General features: G+C 39.4%; 1 protein-coding gene across 1 annotated transcript in view; it reads left to right on the top strand.

Moving 5' to 3' along the window:
• LRCH1 (leucine rich repeats and calponin homology domain containing 1) overlaps positions 1-23353 on the top strand; it is a 222358-nt gene extending 199005 nt beyond the window's left edge. Inside the window, exons 17-19 of the mRNA XM_030565216.1 lie at positions 3984-4088; positions 20572-20682; positions 23268-23353. Coding sequence (XP_030421076.1) covers positions 3984-4088; positions 20572-20681 — 215 coding nt within the window. The 3' untranslated portion in view covers position 20682; positions 23268-23353. The remainder of the gene's footprint in view (positions 1-3983; positions 4089-20571; positions 20683-23267) is intronic.
• Positions 23354-24981: the final 1628 nt, after the last annotated feature.

Raw genomic sequence — 24981 nt, 5'->3', positions numbered from 1 at the left:
ACTAATGAGGTAAGTTGACCTAAGTTACACTTGTTATTTAGGTAAAGATTCATAACTTAAGTCAACGTAGCTTAGATTGATTCACAGTGGTGTCTACATCATGCTATGTTGATGGGAGATTTTCTCCCATCGACTTACCATGTCTTCCCACTAAATTGATGCCTGCTGATCACTGCTTTAACCCATAGTGAAGACTTGCCCTTAGTTGATCATGCACTGTAACCCAGCGTGCTATGATGAAACATTACAAGTGAAATTTGACACCTTGGGAAATTACCTCACCTATCCCATTCCCCCCAGAAAGAAAGTGCTTCGTAAAGGCATTAAATCTAGTCCTTTAATGTGGTTTATCCACACACTAGAGCTGAAAACAGTGTAGCTGTGAAGATATCTGCCCTATTGGTGAACCTTGTGTGTATTTGTCTTGTTTGTATTTTGACTTGACACATCTGTAATTTCTGCAGGTAATGCCATCGTACTTTTCAAGCTTTTTTTCCTTCTTAAACAATGTACAAATCTAAACCCTTCCAGACAGTGTTTGCTTTTTAATTACCTACATCCTTATTGCCGTAGAGGTGGTCTTGGAAGCCAAACTTGCTGTGTGCACCGGTAAAGTTAGTATTATTGATTTCAGTTCAGTTTAGAGTTGAGGTTTAATAGCTTTTTTTATTTAAGTAACATGTGGCCTCATGGGAGAAAACAAAACAAAAAACTTTAAACTATTTTTTAGCCCTTTACTGCTACAATTTAAATGTTATGGGAGCAGATCATTCAATGTTTTAAAATAACAGTGCAAGATTTGTTTTAAATGATTCTAACCAAAATTTATAAATATTACTCTGGAAGACAAAAACAGAAATAAGAAAGATATGTAATAGAAAAGAAAATACCAGAGGGGAAAAATGAGAGGGTAGACTTTCAATAAAAATATATTTAAACATGCCCTTCAGAGTTTACATTTTATTTTCTTAGTTGATTCTACTTAAAATTAATGTTTTGCTTTCTATTTAGTATTATTTCACTGTATCATAGTGATTTATGTCTCTAGGACAGGTAACAATAAACAGAGTACTAGACTTCTGGTAATGATTCCAGCTTTTTGAAGTACATACACACAGCCTGCTTCCAGAGGATAAACCACAGTTACTCAGATTTCTCTGTCAGCACATCCTAGATTTGTGTTCATGAGTAAAAGTTCTTTTTATACCCACATTTTAAGGCTCGCCAGAACATGAGGAAAAATCAATACATGATGCCGAATTAGGTATCCAAAGAAAATGTTTTTCGAAGGTAATGAGTGTGCTAACTTGACCGTTTGGTGTAGGCTTTTTTAAAAAAAGGGTCAAACTGCTATACAGAAGTTAAAAGGAGAAGCTCAGTGCATTTTGAATTAGTCTGTCTTACGTATACACTTTTGAAGAGTGGATCTCTCTAATTCACACCAGTGATTGGAAGAACATTTGAACATGAGTGAATATTGTAAAGAAATAAGTAATATGAATTTCCTTTTCACAATAATTCTGCTACTTGGAAACACTTTCATACTCTGAGCAAGAATATCTCAGAACACTTCATGATTTACTCTTGATTTTCAAATAATTCAAAGCACTGTTAGTAACAGTGGTGCTATTGTAGATACATTTGAGAATTTCCTAAACCTTTTGCCATCTCATTCATTATAAAACCTTAGTTTTACTCAGAACTTCTTTGGATGTACCCACACCATCTAATACCCTTTGCAGTATTCAAAAGTATTCATTTCTACTTTTGTACCATTTTTACTTAGTTTTTCTTTCATGACTTTTACTGAACAGAGTGGCTTGCAAGCCTGAGGAGCAAAAGCTATACTCAGGACTGAAAAAAAATCAAGATACAAGGCCTTTTGCAGTAGAAATTCCACAGGAGATGAAGACTCAACAGTTAATTATTTAATTGAAACAAAACTCTGAAATACACATCTGTTATCAAGTCCCTTCATTTTGTTAGCTCTAGCGCATTAAAGCAGATTTAGTTTGCATGGACATGTGCTGGAAACTCATTTTTTTTATGTCAGTTGCAAAGAGAATCAATTAGTAACTATTTTTCTCTTATTCATTAGTTAGAAAAATAGTAACTCTACATCCTCTCATTTATTGTTACGTTTAATTTCTTCCCAGGAAGTGAATTGGCTGAGATATGTGTACTCTGGAAACTCATGAGAATCATTTTTGACAAATGAGACTGACAGTGCTGGCAATATTGCTTCAGATATGTACTGTTTTAGCAGATGTTGATCCTACTGGAAGTGTGTTGGGTAGGTTTTGCTGTCTCATTGATGCAGCTGGCTCCTTATCCTACAGGATATAAGTGAGCTTGGAATAGCTAGAGGTAGAGTGAACTGAGGTTTGTAACAGACAAGTTCTAAGGAACAGAACACTAAGAGTAGCCAAACCTAATGATTTAAAGAGGATGGTGGTTGTGGCATTATTTTTAACTACTCTAGTTAATCTGTCAGATTCCAGAAAGGGTGAATTCTTTTTCTTTCAGTACCTGTAGCTTTATTTGGAGTGGACTGAGGCTTTATTTATTTTTGCCTTTTTTCCATTTTAATATTTAAAAAATAACTTTTCATTGAACTGGTATAGATCATTGCTAATTTTCATGTTTATAATGAATCCAGATTTCTATGAGATACTGTCAACTCATCTGTTTCAATTGAATTAGGATTACAATTTGGCATTCAAAAAGGCAACATGGCAGTGATTGTAATAGCATCAAGACCTCATTCAGGATCAGGGCCTCAAGCTTAAATTGTACATGGTGGAAAGCAGGGAGCCAATAAAAGGTTTAAAGAGGGGGGTAAAGTGAGAGTGGTGGATAAAAGAAGATGATCATTAGCAGCTATGATTTGTAAGGACCATAGGGTAGGGAGGCAGTGTGGGTTTGGGGGAAGCTAGAGAGGAGGAACTTCTAGTAATCAAGATAGGAGAGAATGGGACAGTGTAGGTTGGAGGTGGAAATCGGAGAGATTGCTGAGGTTAGTGGAGGGATTTGAAGCACAGGTGAGAAGTCTTGTTATAGATAACTGGAGGAAGAGAAACAGGGAGGAAGAAAAGTAGTAGCAAGGAAGATCGTGTTGAGGAGAGAGGTTACATTGCCATTCTTCTCTTTGAAAGAATCTGCAGGATCTTGTGCAAAGAAGAAAAAGAGTGCAGAAGAGGGGAGGACTTCAGTAGGGTTATCAAAGGTAGGCAAATAGATGGCTAGGATTGTGGATGAGGAGGTTAATGAGAGGGAAGAAACAGTGCTGCTTGAGCTGGAAGATGACAGCTGAAGAAGGAAAGAGTAAAGTCAGGATGATCATGGGATTTTCTCCAGGACAGAAGGAAAACCAAAGGATTAATGAACTACTACTAGTATATCCAGGACAGAAATGGATATTCTTGAAATAAAAACTTTCCCAGGAAAATCTTAACAATTTTGTTAAACTGTGTTTATTCCACTCTGTGGAAAAAGTGCTCTTCTAACACTGAAAACCTGAAATCTATAACATGTTTATTTCCTAATGTTTTTCTACTTGGTTTATGTTTTTACTTCTGCAACTGCACTTATGATAAATTTACCCATCAATTCACAGAGTCAGGACTTCCTTTCTTTAGCCTACAGTATGAAATCTGTGGATACTTTTTCTTCATAGGAGTTGGTTGTAAACATAATTATGTAAAGTGCTATGTTGTAGTAATCTTTTTAAGATTAACAGCATTAACTGCACATATAATGTATGATTTACAAATACTAACATTTAATTTTTCATTCTTTTTATTCTGTACACCATCTTTCATTCTTTTCTTCCAAAATTATACATTTTATATTAATCTCATTTGAATGGCATCCTCTTCATTGCCATGCAATCTTCATACCATATATGAAATGCTGCTACCCCTGTGGTTTTTCCTGGTCTGTATGCTACTGTATCTGGACTGGCTCTCACTCCCCTGCAACAGACCCACCCCTCACTCTTCCTCCTATCTCCTTCAACAAACTTACACAGGCTCAGACATGGGACAACTATAGCTACAGTATCCCATCTGAAGGGGACAGTGACAATGGTAGGTGATCTGTACATATTTCATTTTATGTTTTCAGATAATTTGTATATTTGGCTACATTTCCTACATGGCTAAAGATGCAGGACATTCAGCCATATGCTTGTCATAATGGGTAATAAAACTTATGTATTAGAAACCAGAAGACTCAGATGGTACATGTTAATTAGTGTATAAGAATGTTGAGTATGCAATCTAAGAAGTCCATGAGCAGAAAATGCAGCAAAACCAAATCTGATCATTATGTCACTACTAAGCCAACGAAAAGACATTTAACTGAACAGCATTCTTATCAGCATCCCCTTCTCCAACGAAGGGATTCCAACAGAAGTGAAGGGAGAGCTAGAAATATTTTAGTAAATAGAGCAGTGTTTTCACAGTATGAAATCAAAGTAAAAAAGATATATAGGTAGGTCAGTCGATCTTCCATTAGTTTTAGTTTGTTTCCAGGCAAAATCTTTGGACTGTTTGAAAACAATAGCTGCTGTGCAAGCATTTTTCCAGTGTCACTTGAGCTGAATAAGAGAATTACATGGATTTTTTGTGCTGAACTTGATGCTGTATTTTTCAGATACTGAAAGTTATTGAGAGTTTTTTTTTCAGTTAGCATCACAGTATGCCAAGAAGACAGTATCTCTCCACATTTGAAAGTAGATTTATGAAATATTCAAGAGCATATATGATAAATTTGTCACAATGCATAACAAACAAAGCACTGACCAAAAATGAACAGTTCTTAATTTTTATTTCTTTAACCAAAAAGCGGTCAAAATGTGATTTCCTAAGAATTTTCCAGATTACTGACCACAGAGAAGATACTTTCCCCTCCCCTCCCCCATCCGAGAATACTTCCCACATTTCAGTCTGAACCTGGTGTGTGCTGGAACAGGATTTGGGGAATTTAGCAAGTACACAGTGGACCCACTGCAGTGCAGACATCAGTAAAGTTCACAGCTATGTATATAACTGTTGAGTCTGAGTGCTTTTGATTGAAGCAGCTCCCATAGCCTGGGACACAACACGAAAATGTTAATATGGCTTTTCTCCTGAGGACATTATAATACTGTATGTCATGTCTGATAATGGATCCAATGCACTGAATGCTCTACATAATGGTAGCATAAAGTATTTTTTGTTTTGTCTGCTGTTTAGTTAAATCTAATATTACATGGCTTCCTTGAAAATGAAAAATCAGAAAAATCATCACTGGCATTATTAAACAAAAAAAAAAGGCCATTCAGAAAGCTGTCACATTTTGAGACATTCAAAAGTGTGATGGTCATTCAAAACTGTATCTTATACAACATGTGCTCATATGTTACAATTCAACATTTTTTTAAATGAAAATGCTGTCACACCAAAAAAAAAAATTGAACATGATGTAGCAAGTGTTGTTCTGAATGCTAAACAAGGGATATATATGAATAATTTGTTGTGCATGCTGAGCCCTTTGAGACTGGCTATAAGAAATCTGTTCTGACCATTCATCCATCAGCCAAGTACTCCCACTTGTCTGGCTTATAAAACTGAAACTTAAGAAATTAGGCTAAAGAATAAGACTTTTTTTGTTTTTTGAAAGAACACATTTAGTGGCACCATTTATGCACATAGTTGAAAAACTATCTTTAAGTGCAGTCTGTAAGCAAATATTCTTTACAGTTTGAAATCCTGCACTTCTGACTTAAATGGAGATGGGGCACTAAAAGGTGATCTGATAGCTTTTTAAACTAAAATATTTGCATCTTTAGCACCTTGCTAGCATTTTTTTTTCACTCTCTAAGAGTTGCAAGCTCAGTTAGTATGGATCATGAAGATAATGTCAGACAAAGCTTCCTGGTCCTTTCTAATATTGGAAAATCTATTCCATCATTACAAGTCCTCATCCATAGTTCACATGGTAGAGTGTGGGAAATGAAAAAAAGAGCTGGCCACCTTGACAGATGTGCAATACTTAAAACACATGAATTATCTACCAACAGATCTTTCTTTGCATGAGAAGGATGTACAGTTGATATATTATTGAAGAAAATCAGACTTGATGGTTCTTAGGAATAAAAGGAATTCTAGTAACAAGCAAAAGCCTATAAAGATTTTCTCATTGGAAAAGAAATTTGCTAACTGTCTTAACAATTCTTCATAACTGTGATGGGGTGGACTAGGCCCTGAGACTGCCTGCTGGAGGCCTTGACGCCCTGTCACACCCTGCCCCAGAAAAGGGCAGTAGGGAGGTCTTCCAAGCTGCCTAGAGCAGCTGTGTGGGAAGCAGCCAATCAGGGCCCAGAAGGTCAGTATAAGAACTACTGCAGGGTAAGAGCAAGTTCAGTTCCTTGCTAGAACTGGAGGAGCATGGATGGTGTGTGGCTGGCTGAGGGAGCTGCAGGACTTCGGATGAAGTAGTGCTGCCAGAAGCCAGGGAGAGCAAAAAGGAGCCCTGAGTTGGTTGCTGGGACTCCCATCAGGACATGGTCCTGACGTAAGGGTGAAGATGGTGCAGGGCTGTAGAGAAGTGGCCTGGGGAGTGAGAGCAGCAGAGTAGTGGGCGGACCCAGGTCCAGGACTGGGGGAAGTAGCCTCGACATTGAGGTACTCCCAGAGGTGAGAATTGAACTACAATGGCCCAGCTGGAGAGTTGTGGCCAGAAGGTCCTAAGAAGGCAAAGATTTTGTCACCAGGGAAGGAGCCCTAGGACACTGCTCTATCCATGAGCAGGGACAACTTGTGGGAGACATTACAGAGGGAACTGAGATGCCTGTTGGACTTGTGCCCCGGAAAGGGTTTTGCTTTGCTTTCATCACACAGACAGACTGTGTATGACTCCGCCTGAGGGCTGAGTCACCAAGGACGCACCAGAAAGAGAGAGTGAGTGCAGGCGCACACACACTCATCCGGGGGCACTTGCAAGAGGTGAATGCGACCCTGTTACCATAACTTATAATCTTGAGGTCTGTTGCCATTTTTTGCCTTATGTTGCACCCTTCCAGTCATACAGTGACATGTACAGCCAACAGTATTCATGGATGATTGCTCTATTTAGCTCATAAACTCTAGATTGTTTCCTTTTTCCAGACTAATTTATTGTATATTTTTTAAAAATGAACAGCACTTGCTATCTGCTAGCTTGATCTCCTAAAGTATCCAAATCCTTTGAATTGACTTGCATTGTTCATTATGTTCAGTGCCTCCAATGTTCATGTCATTTACAGAATTCTGTGGTTTGAAGTCAAATTCAGATTTTTAAAACTCTAAGCTGCTGAACAGCATTACAATTCTAGTCTCCACATGCTTAATTAAAGTATAGAACATAATACCTCCCCATTTAACACAGTACTTCCTAAGTTAAAGATTACTTATTCAACTCTACTAATCTTTCAATAAAGTACTAGAGATAATGAAAGATCTATAATTGCTTATAGACTCAGAGGTAGAAATCATCCTGAAGCTGGCTTTTTTTTGTGTATGCTTTCTTTTTTTAGCAAGAGAACTTAATTTCTTCCTGTTAATGATTCTAGACATAGGCACCAACTCCATGGGTGCTCCACCAGCAGCTCCCCACCCTGCCCTTGCTCCAGCTCACCTCTGCCTCCTCTGCAATCACACCGCTGTGTCCTGCTTCTCCTCCCTCCCTCCCAGCACTTGAGCCGGGAAACAGCTGATTCACTGGGCAGGGGAGGAGGGGGAACGCAGCGCTCTAGGGGAAGAGGCAGGGCTGGGGCGAGGATTTGGAGAAGGGATCCAATAGGAGCAGGGAGGGGGCAGAGTTAGGGCGGGGACTTTGGGGATGGGGTTGAAATGGGGGCGGAGCCAGGGGCAGGGAAAAGGTGGAGTTGGGGCAGAGCCAGGGGTGGGTGGGCACAGGCATCCACCGAAGCTGGAGAAAGATAACCCCTGTGATTCTGGAATCAAGTTCTGTACTTGGTTTCGTGTGTGTGTCACCCACTGAAATGAATGGGCTGAGAATACAAAATATAGAATTTTCACCTTGAAGCTGAACTAGAATCTTCTTAAAAATTGTCAATTTTTAACATTTTAGTGTATCTAAATATTAACTTCTGTAAAACCTTTCTACAATAATTTTATTACAATACTTACAACGTATGAAATGTTATTCTCAGCCCTCTCTCCTTCCCACTAAGATAATTCAGTCTCTGAACATCTAAGAGACAATGATCAAACATTAAAAATATTGGCAATTACATAATATAAAACCTGATTAACAGATTGTGGTGAATTGCTCCATTGAAGAACATATGGATCATTGAAGAATCTGTGGATATTGGGGGAGAAATATATGTCCAAGTTCTTTCATAAAATGGGGGCAAGATGCTATAATTTTTATTTGGTTCTGTCATCAAAAGGCTATCATTCTGATTTGTGTGTAAAAATTACACCCACTTTGCACTCGTTTTCCTCAGGAGTAAAGGACCACAAAGACACAGGACAGTGGAGAATCCAGCCTGCTGACTTATATATCAAACTGGATAGGTCACATATTCAGGCATTGTAAATTGGCATAACTCAGTTGAGTTTAGTGGACTACCCCAGCTGGGGATCCAGCTCTATATGTGTTTTTTTTAATCTTTGTTGATAGGAATTCATTAGGTAATGTGATCTGTGCTAACCTAGGTCTACCAGTGTAATTATACTGTCATAATAAAATGAGAACAGTGTAGGCAAGCTTAAGCATAATCATTTGAAACAATTTCAAATCGGATAGCTTTTTTTTAGCCAACTGCAAATATTAGTATTAATGCTTAAAACTGTTAGAACAATATGTTTTTATTAGACGTTTTTTATCTCCTGTGTTGATGTTTTTGAAAGTTTGCTGTACGGTATATCTGTCTTAGGTACTTATACAGTTTCCTTCTCCTCTCCCCTTCCCAAATCACCGTAGTATCTTGAGTGCTTCACAAAATGTGTTTATCCTCACAACATCCATATGAGGCAGGGAAGTGCTATTATCCCCATTTTACAGGTAGAGAACTAAGGCACAGAGAGACTAAGTGACTTGCCCTGAATCACACAGAAAGTCTGGAGAGGAGCAGGGACTTGAACTCAGGTCTCATAAGTTCTATGTTCCCTAACCACTGAATTGCCTCTTAATAGTATTCAGATGTGTCTTTAATACATAAGAAGCACATATTCCATATCCACTTGAAGCATATGTAGTTAAAGAAATCTGAGTAGAATTGATCACGAGAAATAGAATCTTATTTTCAAGTTTTCAGCCTTCCTTTATCTAGGCCTCTTACAAGCCCTGGCATTTTTGCAACCACAAGTATTTGCAGGTGCCCTTTTTGCTCATTCAGACATCTAGGTACTTGATTGGGCTGGCAAGTTAAGTACTTGCAATATTAAATGTCCTAAACTTTGCCTGCAAATAATTGCATGTACAAAACTGTTCCTACAACGTAATGAAGGTGCGAAAATGGAAATCATCTATTGGAAGTCTGACCTTTAACAAAGAGACTAAATACAAGTCACATATTGTGGATTAGACTAAGTATTATTGCTAATTTAATTTATTTTCATTTACATTTTAAAAAATAGCCAACAAAGGCAACTACTGTACTTTGATCTGAAGAAATACTCTCTTCTGAGGCACACATTTGTCTGGTGTGGGCTCCCCTTGGTGGAACAAATGTATAATGCAGAATAACTAGCATATTCCATGTTGTTGAAACATCCTGAATTAGAACACTTTACTTCTAATATTTCTACTGTATAGTGAATATCTTATTCACTTGCTAATTTATTGTGCTTGTGTATGTTTTCCAGATTGACTAACCTGTTTATTTATTACACTTAGAAGGAATTTCCTGTATGTTTTCGTCTGTTTCACATAGGTAGAACATATATCTTATGAATAAGTCAAACTGAATGAATAATTTTGACATTTACTTTCCATAAACAGATGTTTGCTATTCATGGACATTTTATTTAAAAAACTGCATAAATGTGAGGTACCTCACTGTGTTTAGGGTTTGTAATTTATAGCAAACCAGACAGTGGTCATATTCAGAAATAGTATCTAGAGTGGTGAGTCGTTCCACAAAGACCAAACATGAGTATCCTCTCTCACAGCACTTGCATTCTACATTGCAATAACAGTACACAGACAGTAAACCGAGTCTTACCCATAACAGTATTTCCTTTCAGAACTTCTCCTGTTCTTGTCTAATACATCCTCATTACAATATGGGACTGGAGAAAGTTCAGTTTCTCTCTCATGCGGGTGCACGCCAGTTCAGCACAGCACATAAGCAAGATAAACAAGGCTAGAATGATTGAAGACCATGATAAAAATTTCCAAGATAGATGCAGACTCAAGCACAAAACATACGACAGTGGCCGTTGGCATGATTCTTTTTGTACAGAGTTCTTTGAAGTGTTGCTGCTGTTGAAACTGGAATGGAGATAACAGTTTTCAAGTCTGCTGTTACAGTGTGGGTGGGGGGTGCGTGTTTATTTGGTTGTGTGTGTGTATATTTACCTATTTTCCTTGGTATTATAGGGAACATACAACACATCTAAATAGTTTCCAGAACTTTAAGTATTGTTTATTCTAGGTTTACAGTAAGTTTACAAATTTAAAATGTAAATAATTACTTAACACTTTTAACTGATATTCTTAGTAAATGTAGTAAGGTATTTTCATTTTTTTATTATAACATTAGGAACAATTTTAAAAATTGGCTCAATACAGGAATACCATATTTCATTTTAACTGACTGTTAAAAACACAGTCTTCCTTTTCTTCATATCTCTTGTTCTGTTGTGGATATCTCATAGGGAGCACTTGATAACTAGCTTGTGATCTGTTATCCTTGGATTTTAAATATGATGTACATGAATTTATCCACAGAACAACCATGGAGTTTAATGAAAGCCATGTGGCTAAATCCCCCTGATATACTTTGAAAATATGGGAGCTTTGTTTTGCTATGCTGCTCTTTAAGTTATGGTGGTGGTGTTTTTTTTTAACAGATCTTTGAATGGGCTGGTTTTTATTGCTTAACTAGTAGGCTCTGCCACCATCTAGTTGCTGGCTTTTCCTGAAATAATTATTTTTAATAAAGCATTTTACTATTCAGTCACTGCAGTCATCTCATCTAGAACAGTGCAAGCTATTCCTTCAGCCATTGGGTCCAAGCAAAGATTTCATTTGGTCACTTTAATATCATCATGACATATATGAACAAAACTCATGAGCCCTTTCTGGGATTTCAAAGAAAGTATCTCACGCAGGAACCTCTTTTTTTCTTCTTCCAAGATCTTAATGCAAATCCATAAGCAAATCTGTCAAGGACCGAGAAGATCCCAGGATCCAGTTTAGTTTATTGATCCTTCACTTTCATTGAGCTTCATGCAAGCATGCATTCATCCTGTGTTGAACTTATCTGAACTTTTCTTACACTCCATTTTTTCCTAGTGTGTGGCATAATATTTTTCCAAAACAAACCTAAATAAAAATGATAGTGTTAGCATGAAATAATTAATTTCAGTAGTAAAGCAGTAACTACTATTTTTATTCCGTATTGTACCTTTCTTTTGTATTATGCAATTAGAAGGAATAATTTAATTCTTTATTCTTACCAATAGGTGTCACTGGCAGTTGCTGTATTTGGTTTAGAAGCACTCACTTGTAGTTTTCATTTCCCATTGGCATTGAAAGTAGTTTTAAATTGTTGGACTTCAAACAATTTTATTTTTAAAAATTACTAAACATATTTAGTTTAGAGCAGTGGTTTTCAGCCTGTGGTCCTTGGACCCCTGGGGATCCACAAACTATGTGTAAGATTTCCAAAGGGGTCCGCACCTCCATTTGAAATATATTAGGAGTTCACAAATGGAAAAAGTTTGAAAACCAGCAGTGGGTCTCAAATTTTTGTATTGGTGACCTCTTTCATACAGCAAGCCTCTGAGTGCAAACCCTCTCCCCCCTTTATAAATTAAAAACTTTTTTTTTATATTTAACACTATTATAAATGCTGCAAGCGAAGCAGGGTGTAGGGGTAGAGGCTGACAACTTGTGATCCCTGTGTAATAACCTCACAACTCCCTGAGGGTCACGACCCCCAGTGTGAAAACCCGTAGTTTAGAGAAACATGAAATGGTAGGCCAGCTCTTACTAATAGTTTCTCTTCCTACCGGCTCAAGGGTGTGGCTCCTACTGTTTGGTTGCAAGTGTTCTTTAACATACCTTAGAGGACACCATTATCAAGAAAAGAACATACAGCATAGTCACAATTACTAACCACAGCTATTTTGTTATTAAAGAAAGGAAAAGAAAACATTAAACAACATCAAATGGCTGAACACAGATTAAATTGGTTACTACTATTATGATCTCTTGTGTATGTCTCTCTGTGGAGAGAATTTAACAGCAATTACATCCTTGAGAGCGAACCGCCTCTGGAGAGGCCCCTTTCTCTTGGTAAGTTAAGACCAAAGTATATTGTTTCCCAAAATTATTGTGAATTCAGATTTAATATCTTATTATATACTGGGCAAAATAGTTCAAGAGCAAATGAAGCTTGTCTGCTACTTAATAACCTTAACAGTTTATAGTTGGGCAAAGTAAGCAACCTTAAGTAAATCCTATGAAAATTGAAGAAAAAACTTAAATGAGTTAGTTAAAAGAAGCCATTTAAGGAGCTGTCCCTAAGACAGTGCTGTTACGATTATTTATTATCATAAATCCAGTTAGATTCCACTATTTCTCTATTTTCCAACGTTTAGACCCCGTTTCCTCTCCAGGAATACATATCTAACTACTTGGTGACTAACAGAAGAAACTGTTTGTCATGGTCAGATCATGGGCAGCCAGACCTAATAGTGGGAGCGAGTCTGCACTTATGAGACAGAAGTCAAGGGTCAGCCGGGTCAGGATACCAGGAGATCAGAACCATGAGTCAGGAACCAGATTCAGGCCAGGTTAGGCTACTAGGGGATCAGATGCAGGAAACAAAATGGAGGTCAGGAACCACAAGGCAAATGCCAAGAGTCAAGCTGGGTAAGGATGCCAGGAAAGCAAACAGCAGAAAACATACAGTCCAGAGCCTGGGGGAGCCCAATTGTTTGGGACAGCTTCTTGTTGCTGCCACTGGCTTAAGTAGAGCCATTGGACCAATCAGACTTCAGGGGCAGAGCCTCACTCTGGGGCTGGACTTCATGGGTCCCAGGTAAGCCACTGTCACCAGGCTGCTAGGTTGAGGGCTGAAATGTTGTTGCTCTCATGAAACCTGCAGACCTGGGTTTGAGATCTATGGGTCATGACACCACCCACACCTCTAGGAGTGCTCTCTTGACAACGTGGGTCCGGGTTTCTCAGGGTGGCTCCTATGGAAGGCCCAAACCAGGGCAAGAGTGTAAACATTTTCTGCATGCTCCCAAGTGCATTCCTCTGGGCTATAACCTTCCCAGTCTATTGGGTACCATAATTTGCCCCACTTGATCTTAAAATTGAGGACTTCGTGAACAATGTATTCCTCCTGACCTTGTACTAGCACTGGTTGGGGTGGTGATTGGGGTCTTTGGGGAAATGTGTTATCAGTATAGGGCTTTAGAAGTGAGCTATGGAATATAGGGTAAACTCCAAGGGATCAAGGGAGCTGGAGCTCAAAGTTGACCAAGTTGATTTGTTGCCAAATCCCGTACAGGACAAAGAACAAAGTCCAGTTTCCAAGAGGGTTTGTCCATGTGGAGGTGTTCTGTAAATAGCCATACCTTTTGTCCTACGGTGTACCCTTTTGTCTGTGTGTAGTCTTCCTTCACCTTTTCAAGATGTCCCTGCAACTTCTCTTGGATATGATGGATGTGTTGTACTAGATCTGATGGGTTGGGGGAGCATGGGAGTAGCTGTGGGTGAAATAAGGGATGGTACCCATAGTTGATAAAGGGGCTGTGGCCTCTGGATGCATGGCCTACATTATTATAGGAGAACTCAGCATATCGTAACAGTGAAGGCTAGTCATCATGGTGATGGTTGATGTAGCATTGGGAGTACTGGTCTAGGTCCAGGATCTCGCTGATTCTTTCCATTTTGCCATTTGACTGAGGATGGTAGGCAGAGGACAGTTGTGTGTAGACTTCTTAATAGTCATATGGCCTTGTGCCAGAAACAAGCAGTAACATATGGCCCTGGTCAGAGGTGATGTGATCCGAGAGCCCATGAAGACAGACTATTTTCTTTATCTAAAGCCCAGCAGTTTCCCTTGCAGAGGGTAAACCCAGGCAGGGAATGAAGTGAGCCGTTTTAGTAAAGCAGTCTACCACTGTCAGGATAGTTGTGAAACTACTTGATTCTAGTATTTCCACCCCAGAGTCTAAGGAAATGGTCTTCCAGGACCAAGATAAGGTGTCCAGAGATTGGAACAGACTGGTCTGGGATCTTGGTGCAGGCACACACCTGACAAAAAGCAACAAAGGTCTCTTCCATGCAGCACATATGGTGCCCTCAGAAGAACCGGGATATTAATCATCAGGTTTTATATCACTCTAAGTGTCCTGCCATGGTGGAGTCATGGCATAGTTGAAGAGCAACTCTCGCAGGTCCTGGGGAAACATAGATGCAGTCCCTTACGAACATGATCCCCTGCCTGGTATTGTGTGGTTCTTGGTTGATAATGGCCAGCACATCAAGTGGAATTCCAGAGGCAGAGTGGATAAGCACGAACAGGTCCTGATGGTGAGTCGCACTGAGGAAATTATGGGACTTGATAACATGGGCTGGTTCCAGACTGGGGCCTTGTGTTGTGTTGGAGCCATATCTTTGGGACAAGGCATCAGCCTTGCCATTTCTAGTTCCAGGCTGGTGGGTCAAGGGAAATCTGATCAGGAGAAAACCAAGGCCCACCAGAGCTGCTGTTGGTTTAGGGCAGGGGTTCTCAGACTTTTGTACTGGTGACCCCTTTCACACGGCAAGCCTCTGAGTGTGATCCCCCCTTATACATTAAAAACACCTTTTTTTAATATATATATATTATAAATGCTGGAGGCAACACAGGGTTTGGGATGGAGACTGTCAGCTTGCTACCCCCCCCCCATGTAATAATCTCATGATCGCCTGAGGGGCCCAACCCCCAGTTTGAGAACCCCTGGTTTAGGGCCTTAGTCCTGCACAGGTGCTCTAAGTTCTTATGATCAGTAAACACTTGAACTGGGTGACGTGCCCCTTCCAAGTAATGTCACCACTCTTTGAAAGTGGTCTTAATTTCCAAGAGCTCCTTGTCCACAATCTCATAGCTTTGCTCAGCAGAGGTAAGTTTGCTTGATTAGTAGGAGATGGGGTGCAGTATTTGCTGGGAGAGGACTGCACTCATCGCTGCGCTAGAGGCGTCAAAAACTTGCCTCATGTCTGGGTGGGCCAATACTGGAGTAGTGGTGAAGGCAAGCTTTAGCTGTTCAAATATGTGCTGGGACTCAAGCAACCAGTGGAACTGGGTGATTTTCAGTAGTAGGGAAGTGAGGAGCTTGACTTGTTTTGAAAAATTTGAAATAACCCTCTGGTAAAAAGTTTGTGAAGCCTAAAAAACATTGTAGGTCATGCGCCTTGTGAGGGACTGCACAGTTGCGGACAATCTGTACCTTGTGCAGATCCATCTTGAGTCTTTCCAGGCACAAGATGAAACCCAGGAACTCAGTTGAGGTCTGATCAAATGTGCACTTCTCAAGTTTAGCATAGAGACCAAGTCATTGTAGTCTCTCCTGGACTGTGTGGATGTGACTGGTGTTCAGATCATCTGAGAAGATCTACATATTATCTAAGTATATCACCATGAAATGGGCCAGTAGGTCTCATAGCACATCGTTAACAAAGTGCTGGAATGTTGCTGGGGCAGTAGTCCAAATGGCATAACTACATATTCAAAGTGGTCATAGTGGGTCCAAAAGTCAGTCTTCCATTTGTCCTCCTCTCAAATACGAATGAGACTGTAAGCTCCATGGAGATCCAGTTTAGTGACTATGTGGGCAACCCTGACCCAGTCCAACAACTCAGAGATTAAGGGTAGTGGGTAACAGTTCTGGATTGTTATCTGGTTTAGGACTTGGTAATCAATCCAGCAGCAGAAGCTGCTGGATGTTTTGTTGTTGTTTGTTGTTTGTTTTTTACTAAAAGGACTGGGGCACTGGCTGATGAAGCTGATTTGTGGATGACCACCACCTCGGGCCAAGTTCTCTTGGAGATATTCTCGCAACTCAGCCAGTTCAGGCTCTGACATTGTGAATATCTGCCCAAACACTATCTTTGTCCCTGACTGGAGTTCTGTGAGACAATCATAGTTCCAGCGTTAGGGCAGGCTTTCTGCATTCTTCTCAAAGATGTTGGTATAGTCACAGTACTTGGAGGGGTGGGTGGGGGCAGGGGAGTTCCATAATTGCCCCTCAGAAGTGTACCAGTGCAGGTAACCACACCTACTTGAACTTTCTTGGGTATGAGTGCAAGACTTACTGGACCTTGGCCGTGCCGTCAGCAGAATTCTTATAGGAAAGTGGCCTTTTGTCCTCTCTAGTGAATGATGGGATCTTGAAGGTTAGCCAGGAGATGCCAAGGATCATGGGAAAATATGTGGAACGGATCATGCCAAACTGTGTTATTTATTTGTGTCCCTGAATAACAGGTTCCAGGGGAATAGTCTCCGCCACAGCTGGACCTGAAGACAGCAGGTATCTGTCAATTGTTTCAGTCATGTCAGGTGTACAGCCTTGTGTAGCTGGTGAATCTGTAGGGTCTGAGTTGTAACTGCTTCCATAAAATTGTTCTCTGCTCCCAAATCCATTAAGGCCCATTGAATAGGAATCTATCGGGGTCCCCAGGAGTGCGCAACTGGATAGGCACCTGCAAATGGAAAGCCCCGGGATGTGGTTCAGAGTGCGTCTCAGTGAGGACTTAGGGTACAGAGAAATGCTATTCTGTCAAGGCCCAGGCTGGTTCCCCCCATTATGCCTGAACTGGCTTGTTTCCACATGCTTCTCAGCATTTGTAATGTGCAGACCAAGACAGCGTGGTCAGCTTCACTGCAGTAGAAGCACAGGTGGTGCTGTTGTCTACATTTCTTTTCTTCAAGTGTGAGCCGCTCATGAGCCAAATTATCTTGCATAGGTTTGGCGAGTGATACAGAAGATGAAGTCAGTATGTGTGGGTAGGGGAACCTCCCTTCTCCTCTCTTCTCACAGTTGATCATCTGTGCAGATAATAAGGTCAACAAGGGCGTTTAGGTTCATAGGATCTCTATATGAGCCAGTTCACCTCTGATTTCTTCCTACAAGCACCACCAAAACTGGTACAGATTTGCTGCTTCATTCCGTGCTGCATCTACTCTGAGAGAGTAGAAGTGTGCTCCGAGGAGGCCACTGTGCCTTGCCCCTGGCAGAGTCTCCTCAGGCCACCCTTGGCCATTCGGGCTTGGTGTGGGTCATCAAAGATGATTGATATCAACTGGAGAAAGGCATCCTGGTTTGATAGTACCCATGTACCCTGCAGGCAGGTTTGAAACATATGGGTCACGATACCATTAGTCTCTTACGTTACTACAGCTTTTAAACATTTCAACAAAGTCATTATAAGAGTTTTAAACCTAATCCTTTGGCAATGTCCTTGTTAACTTTCTCTCATCAATCCATGTTAAAGTCTTGTGGAGGTTTTCCTTGGATTGGTTTCTTTTTGAGTCTTCCCTGCTTATATGTCTGTGGCAGTTTGCTTGTGAAGAGCTGTCTTTGAGCAGAGTAGCAGATTGGGTGTGTGACAGATACTCACTTAGAGTTTTTATACTTTCTCCTTCCTGTTTTCTTTAAAGTACAGGAAAATACACCTCTTTCAGATCTCTTCAGATTGAAAGGCGGTTGCTGCCACTTCTATGTTGGCTTACATGACACTTTCAGCTCCTGAATATGTAGTCTGTTTAATGAATATATGCAGCATTTCTTTAATTGCCTTCGTTCTTCTTGTGGCAAGAAAGCATCAGATAACTTTCAAAGCTAGTCTTTATTCAGTCCAGTCTCTGAGAGTCTTTCAGTTTTATTAGAGCTTGTCAGGAAATTAAATTCTGCTTTCAGAAAGTCAAACACTCCTGGTCTTTATATAAAAGTTTTTAGTTTTCAAAAGAGTCTCTTAAAATTAAATAACCTTTAGAAAGTCTTTAGCTCAAGTTGTTGATTCTTTGTGACCGTTTTTGGAATGATGATTTTCTTATCTTCCTGAATTGAGTGAGAGTTTGCTTGCACACTGCCAGTAATTAATTAATTCTCCATTAATATAAATATTCTATACTTAAATGGCTTCTTATGTTAGTAACTAGTTATAGCATCAGATGACCTTGCTATATTTCTACTTAAAACATCTTATTATTTCTGTAACAATATTAGGCAGTTATATAAAGACTTGCATTTTGATACAAAATATTTGCAAATACACATCTCAGAAGATGTTTGCCATTTCAGCGTTTAAGAAATAAAAGTTTAAAACATTTTCAGCTACACATGTTTATCCTGGAGTTTCAAAAACACAAGCAGAGATTTTTCCTTTGAAAAGAAATGGGGTTGGTGTAGCCACTTTCCAACCTAGATTTATTGCTCGCATAAAATACCTACATTCCTTTTTACAGTTAGGCCTCTACTTAAAACAGTAATGTTTTGTCTTTTTGATGTTTGCTTGACTTTGGAAGATAGAAGCAGAAACCTTCTGGAACTTCTTGAATTAACTTTAACATTTTGTAACATGCTCAGCTAAACATATGTACTGTTATTTATCCAAGCATCCTGGTTGTAACATATTTGTAGCTATTTCTTGATGTTTAGTAGAGGCATAAACAAGTCTGTGACAACTTAATGAAAAGAGTTATAATAATTTTATTAAAATTTTACATAAATACTGAGGTCTCTCCCTTACATCACTAATGGCTATTAGCAATCTGTCCATTTGGGACATTTGCATTTACAAATATACACGACTTCTTCCTTCTCTAACGTATCGTATATAACCACAACTCATCCCCAACTTTTCTTCCCACATTTTGAACAAGCCCTGGCTCACCAAAACTCCCCCGCCCACTGCAGGAGATGAGGGAGAGGGAGAGTAACTAGCTGAGTCTTATGGAGGAGTCTGTGGATATATTCCTCTTCCTGCAGCAGGACCAGACCACTCCCATCTCAGAGGGAGACCAAAAAAAGGAAAGCATTAGTTCGGGAAGCAGGAAATAATCCTAACAAAAGAAACAAAGCAAAACAGCAATGCAACAAGATCTAAAAATCTGGAAATAACCATAACGGTTTGGTTACTCAGTGTGGCGCTATACCCTCCCACCACCACACCATGCCTTTATGGCAGTACATTCATAGAGGTGGTTGAGTCTGCTGCTGACTTCAACCTAACAGGTCTGGGTGCATCCTACTGCCAATGGTTAACCCAGTGGTGCCAAATGACAAGTAGTGGCTGAACCACATAGAAGGTTTGAGACTGCTACAAACCTTGAGCTAACAAAGTTTAGTTCAGGACAGTTGAGATTTATGCTTTTAGAACCAGAGGACCTGGGTTTAACTCCCCATGTGGATGACCCACCTAAGGGTGTCAATTACATAAAAAGAAAAGTAATAAATACAAGTTACGTCCCTTGAGCACTTGTCACTTTTCATGATACATGAGCAAGCCTAGAGGCAGTCCAGCCACAAGAACAGGTGATCCTCTGCCATGGTATCTACAGTGTGGGTGGGCATCGGTGGGCATAGCCCTCATGATACATGTACACAAAAGAACCATTAAAAGCTGTCATTGGAACACAACAAAATGTTAAAAGTGCAAATATACATAGGTACCATAGCCTTATGTCCTTCTGTGCTCGAAGTTATGGGATGGATGAGATAATCCATAGCACAGGAGTGGTTGTAGAAAACTGTGTATGGACCTAGTTCAGTACTTCACATGAAATGGGAATCTCTAGTGAGCAGGCCTTCAGAAATAATATAATAGGCATTCAGTTTTTAGGAGTCAAACACATAATTTGTTTGATGAAGGGCGAGATGAAAATAGTCCTGAATAATTGGAGAGTGGTATGAATCTGATCTGGGCAAGTGCTGAATGCTCTCAGTTCCATTGGAGTCCTGCACCTTGTAGGATTGGGAATCTAACTAAAAGACTGAGAGAGGAGTCCTAGGATAGAAGTAGCAAGACTTCTACACAACAGATCAAAAACTCCAAGGGACAAATGCTGTGCAAATTTGGTAAACTCCAGTCAAGACCATAGGATATGCCCTGAATGATGTCTGTATATTCCACTTTATCAATAATGCATTAATTCTGTTATGCGCACCACCCCCACGCAAATGCACTTGATTGTAGTTCCTAAATTAGATTTCATTCTGTATGCTGTCATGGAAATCTTCTCAACTGACATAATTGGGACTCGTGAATAAGGATTTTGTTTAATCTGAAAATTAAACGTTTTTGATGGCTTGTTTTTTATTAAACATCTCTCTCCTTTAAAATCCACAGTATTTTTTAAGACCTCAGAGAAAATTGGAATCCATAGACCCTCAATTTACAATTCGAGGAACATGGAAACAGATGAGAGAGAGAGAGAGACTTGTGGAGCAATTGCGTGAGGTATGTGACACACAATTGTGAAGGGCTGCAGATTTGCGGCTAAAGCATGTATTTCCTGTTTGCCCTTGGGAAAGCTACCTAATCTTAGGGGGAAAGGAATGCTTGGGTGTGTAAGCAGGGGATATCAGAGAGTGGGAAAGTGCATTATTTCTGTATGCAAGCATTAGTGATACCATAACTGGAATACTTTATGCAGTTTTGATGTCTATACTTCAAAAAGAACATTGACAAATTTTGAAAAGATTCAGGAAAGAGCCACAAGAATTATTTGAGGTCTGGACAAGAGATCTTGCACTGAGAGACTTAAGAAGCTCTATCTATTTAGTCATCTAAAAGAAGGTTAAGAGGTGACTTAATCACAGTGTACAAGTACCTGCATGGGGAAGAAGGTTTCTGATGTTGGGCATGGCTCTTTAATCTGGCAGATAAAGGCATAATGAGATCCAATGGTTGGAATTTTAAGCTAAACAAATTCAGACCGAAATTAGTGCTTTATTTCTAAAGTATAGATAACTAAGCATTGCAGCAATTTACCTAGCAATATGGTGGATCTTCATCACTTGAGGTTTTTAAATCAAAACTGGTTATCTTTCTAAAAGATACACTATAGTTTAAACAGAAGTTATGGACTTGATGCAGAATTACTGGGTGAGGTTCTATGCCCTGTGTATTGCAGTTCAGTTTAGATGGTTGCTTTGTGGCTATTAAAATCTATAAAACCTCTCTGTGCCTCATTTTCACCATCTATAAAATAGTGATGAGATAATTACTGTAAGGAGTATTGAGTGTTAAGATCTTCAGCTGCAAATGGTACCAAATACAAAGTGTTCTTATATGTGTCTGTAGCGTTAATTGCATTGCAACTGCTAAAGTTATATTAGATGATTTTACATTACTATTGGTTTAAAATACATTTGGTGTTACAAGTGAATAGTAACATCATCTGGCATTATTATAATCAACTTGAATTTTGTCCATTGACTAATTTAAAACATATATATATTTTCTTGACAGAGCAACTTTTAAATATGTACTGAACTTTTTTTTTAAAAACTCTATTCTAAAATAAGTAAGGGCTTATCTGCTCCCCAGCTAATGTTTAAAAGGTTTATTTAGTTTAAGCACACCCACCTCTTCTGCCTCCCTTACATTTTGCACATATGCCTATCTGGTGCCTGCATAATTCATTTCAGCCTTGCTGCTGCTGCTGCTGTTTATAATACAGTGGCACCTAGAGGCCTCAGAACGGTGTGTGATAGGCGGAATACCACATATTGTAAATGCCTATTCCTGCCAAAGCGTTTACAGTCTAAAAGACAAGATAGAAGAGTTGGGTGACATGGACAGATAGAGGAAGGAGGACAGAGGTAACTATTGTAGCATAGACTGGCAGTGTGCACAAATTTGTAGTTGTTACTGATTGGCTCATTACAGCAATCAGAGCTTGTTACGTATCACTGGTAAATACCTTTTGCAGCTAGTGAATTTTAGCAGACAGACAGAAGTGGGTAGGGAATGCAAGGGACAGGGATGATATATTTTTATCTGTTCTCTAAAGGACATAACATAGTTTGGGGTACTATATAAATAATAATAATGTGCTCTTCTGGGAAGGAGTATGAAAACTCCTGGCTAAGATAATATGACTACTCATATCCATAAGGTTACACACATGCCAAAGTGTTTGCAAGATTGGAGCCCAAATCAATAAAAGTTACACAAAATACAGTGGTCTTTTTGCCAGAAAATGTGTAAACATTCTCAAAGTGCCCTACTTTGCTGAGTGTTTTGCAACGTAAAGTTCATTTCATTAAAGTGCCCCTTTTGTCTGAGCAGGGAGTTTTCATATTTTTACCCAGTAGTGCACATTACAGATCCAACCTTGTCCTCCCTTCTGCATTCTTTCCAATTTTTGTTACGCCCACTTGTTTCTTTTCAGCTGTTTGGGGAGTGGCCGTCTTTTACTCTGTGTTTGTACAGGGCTTAATGTAATAGGGTTCTGATCCTGACTCAGGATCCTGGGTGTTACTATAATAAAAAGAATAATTTTAGCTATGAGGCAACAAGCAAGAGTAGCAAAGTATGGTGCTGGCAGGGTGATGGAATGAGGAAGGACAAGAATTGCAGTACAGGTCTGTCGCATCTTAGGCGCATTTAACGTGTGATTTCAGCTTAACGCGGTCAGCAAAAACAAGAAAAAAAAAGAAAAATAACAATTTAAATACACGATTTTCGCTTTACGCGCTGACTGCGGAACGTAACCCCAGTGTAAGATGAGACAGACCTGTAATAAGATGATGTGGTTACTCGCTTCTGGCACCGTTAAAGTGATGGTTTTTTCATAAGTTACTTTTCCAGTGGGTGACCTGGAATGGGGCAGTGTGGTGTTTTGGAGTTTTTTTAGGAGCAATTTAAATGAAGATGTGGTTGCTTGACAAACTGGAATTGGGTGAGAAATCACTGCAGTAGTGGGTAGCATGGGAAAAGGCTTGGCAATGTGACAGAGAATATAGATATTTTCTTTGGGGGGAGGTGGTTCTTTCTAATTCTGTGTAAAAGTGGTGATGTTTGTTCTTCTTTTATAGAACATTGAAATGAGACTAAAGATTTGTTTGCCTGAAGACTTGGGGTCTGCTCTTATGGATGGGGTCGTTCTCTGTCATTTAGTCAATCACATTCGTCCTCGATCTGTGGGAAGTATCCATGTACCTTCACCAGCAGTAGTAAGTCAAATATTTAAAAAAAAAAAAAAGAAAAACTAAAGCTTTATTATCAAATAAAATCTACTTCTGAAAAACAGGTCTTTGGGTGGCGAGTAGTGTTCACTCCTACAAACATGTACTTTTTTTTTTTCCTAGTTCAGATTGGCAGTAACTCAAATCTTCATAAAAATGAAGTACTGGAGCTATTAAAAAAACCAATATACAATTCTCTTTTCTTATGAATAAACTGGTCTGTGATTGGCTAGAGCTCATGATAGGTTTGTTGTCTATACAATCTAGATTGCAGGTCGTCAGATTTTTCCCTAAATGTAGCAGGTGATCATTATCCTCTGACAAGATTTTGTCCCAGTGGATACTTACCTCAAAATCAGTTCTCCACTTCCTGGTGCATTGTTAATGTGTTCTGTCATCGCATATGGTATGATTTATAATGTACTCTAATAAGCATGTGTAGAGCCTGGGATGGATACAAAATTTGTATCCGCATCCATTCCGAAATCCATGAAAATGGTCCACAGGTATCCGCATCCGCATCTGCAGAAGCCTATATCCACAGATATAAAGTGGATATCTGCGGGTTTGCAGCACTCTAAGCATGAGGGAAACATTATGCTACAATGAGACTAACAATTTATTGAGTTAACAACCGTCCTACGTAACAAAGGTTATGGGTGTTGGGTTTTTTTTGTTTGTTTGTTTGTTTTTAAGTATGGAAACAACTCATTTTTTGTCACAGATAGGACAGAAGAGAAGCAAATGAACTAGTCCAACAATCTTTGACTCCCCAAAGGCACTAGGGCATATGGATCTGATTGCAGGACCAGGGCCATCAAGGATTTTTTGTACCAAATCTACTTGCGTACACTTTTTTCAAACTTAATTTCCTTGTCTTTTCAACTTTCTTCTGGATTTTTCCCATATTTATGGAAGACTTGGTTTCCCTTAGTGGGGACATTTCTGTTCTAGATTTCTGATATCACTTTGATTCTAAAGAGGTTTCCTGTATTTTCAAAATACAATGCATAAAGTTGTGCAGTTTTTCTGAGTGTACCTCTGGTTAAATGTTTGTTAAATAAAGCCTTATTTTTAATTCTGAGAGAGTTATGCTAATTTTAAAAGTAATCTGCTAAGGCTTTCAAGAATATAGATTTTAACAAAAAACAAAGAGTTTTCAATCGTGGCTAAAAAAATGTATCCCTTTCATAAGAATGGCCATACTGGCTCAGACCAATGGTTCATCTTCCGACAGTAGCCAATGCCAGGTGCCCCAGAGGGAATGAACAGAACAGGTAATCATCAAGTGATCCATCCCCTGTCACCCCTTCCCAGCTGCTGGCAAACAGAGGCTAGGGACACTTCAGAGCTAATAGTCATTGATGAACCTATTTTCCGTGAATTTATCTAATTCTTTTTTGAACCCTGTTATAGTCTTGGTCTTCAGAACATCCTCTGGCAAAGAGTTCCACAGGTTGACTGTGCATTGTGTGAAAAAATACTTTTTTGTTTGTTTTAAACCTGCTGCCTCTTAATTTCATTTGGTGACCCCTAGTTCTTGTGTTATGAGAAGGGTAAATAA

This window comes from Gopherus evgoodei, chromosome 1, assembly GCF_007399415.2.
Source record: "Gopherus evgoodei ecotype Sinaloan lineage chromosome 1, rGopEvg1_v1.p, whole genome shotgun sequence".
Lineage (NCBI taxonomy): Eukaryota > Metazoa > Chordata > Testudines > Testudinidae > Gopherus > Gopherus evgoodei.
This window is presented reverse-complemented; position numbering and strand designations above follow the sequence as displayed.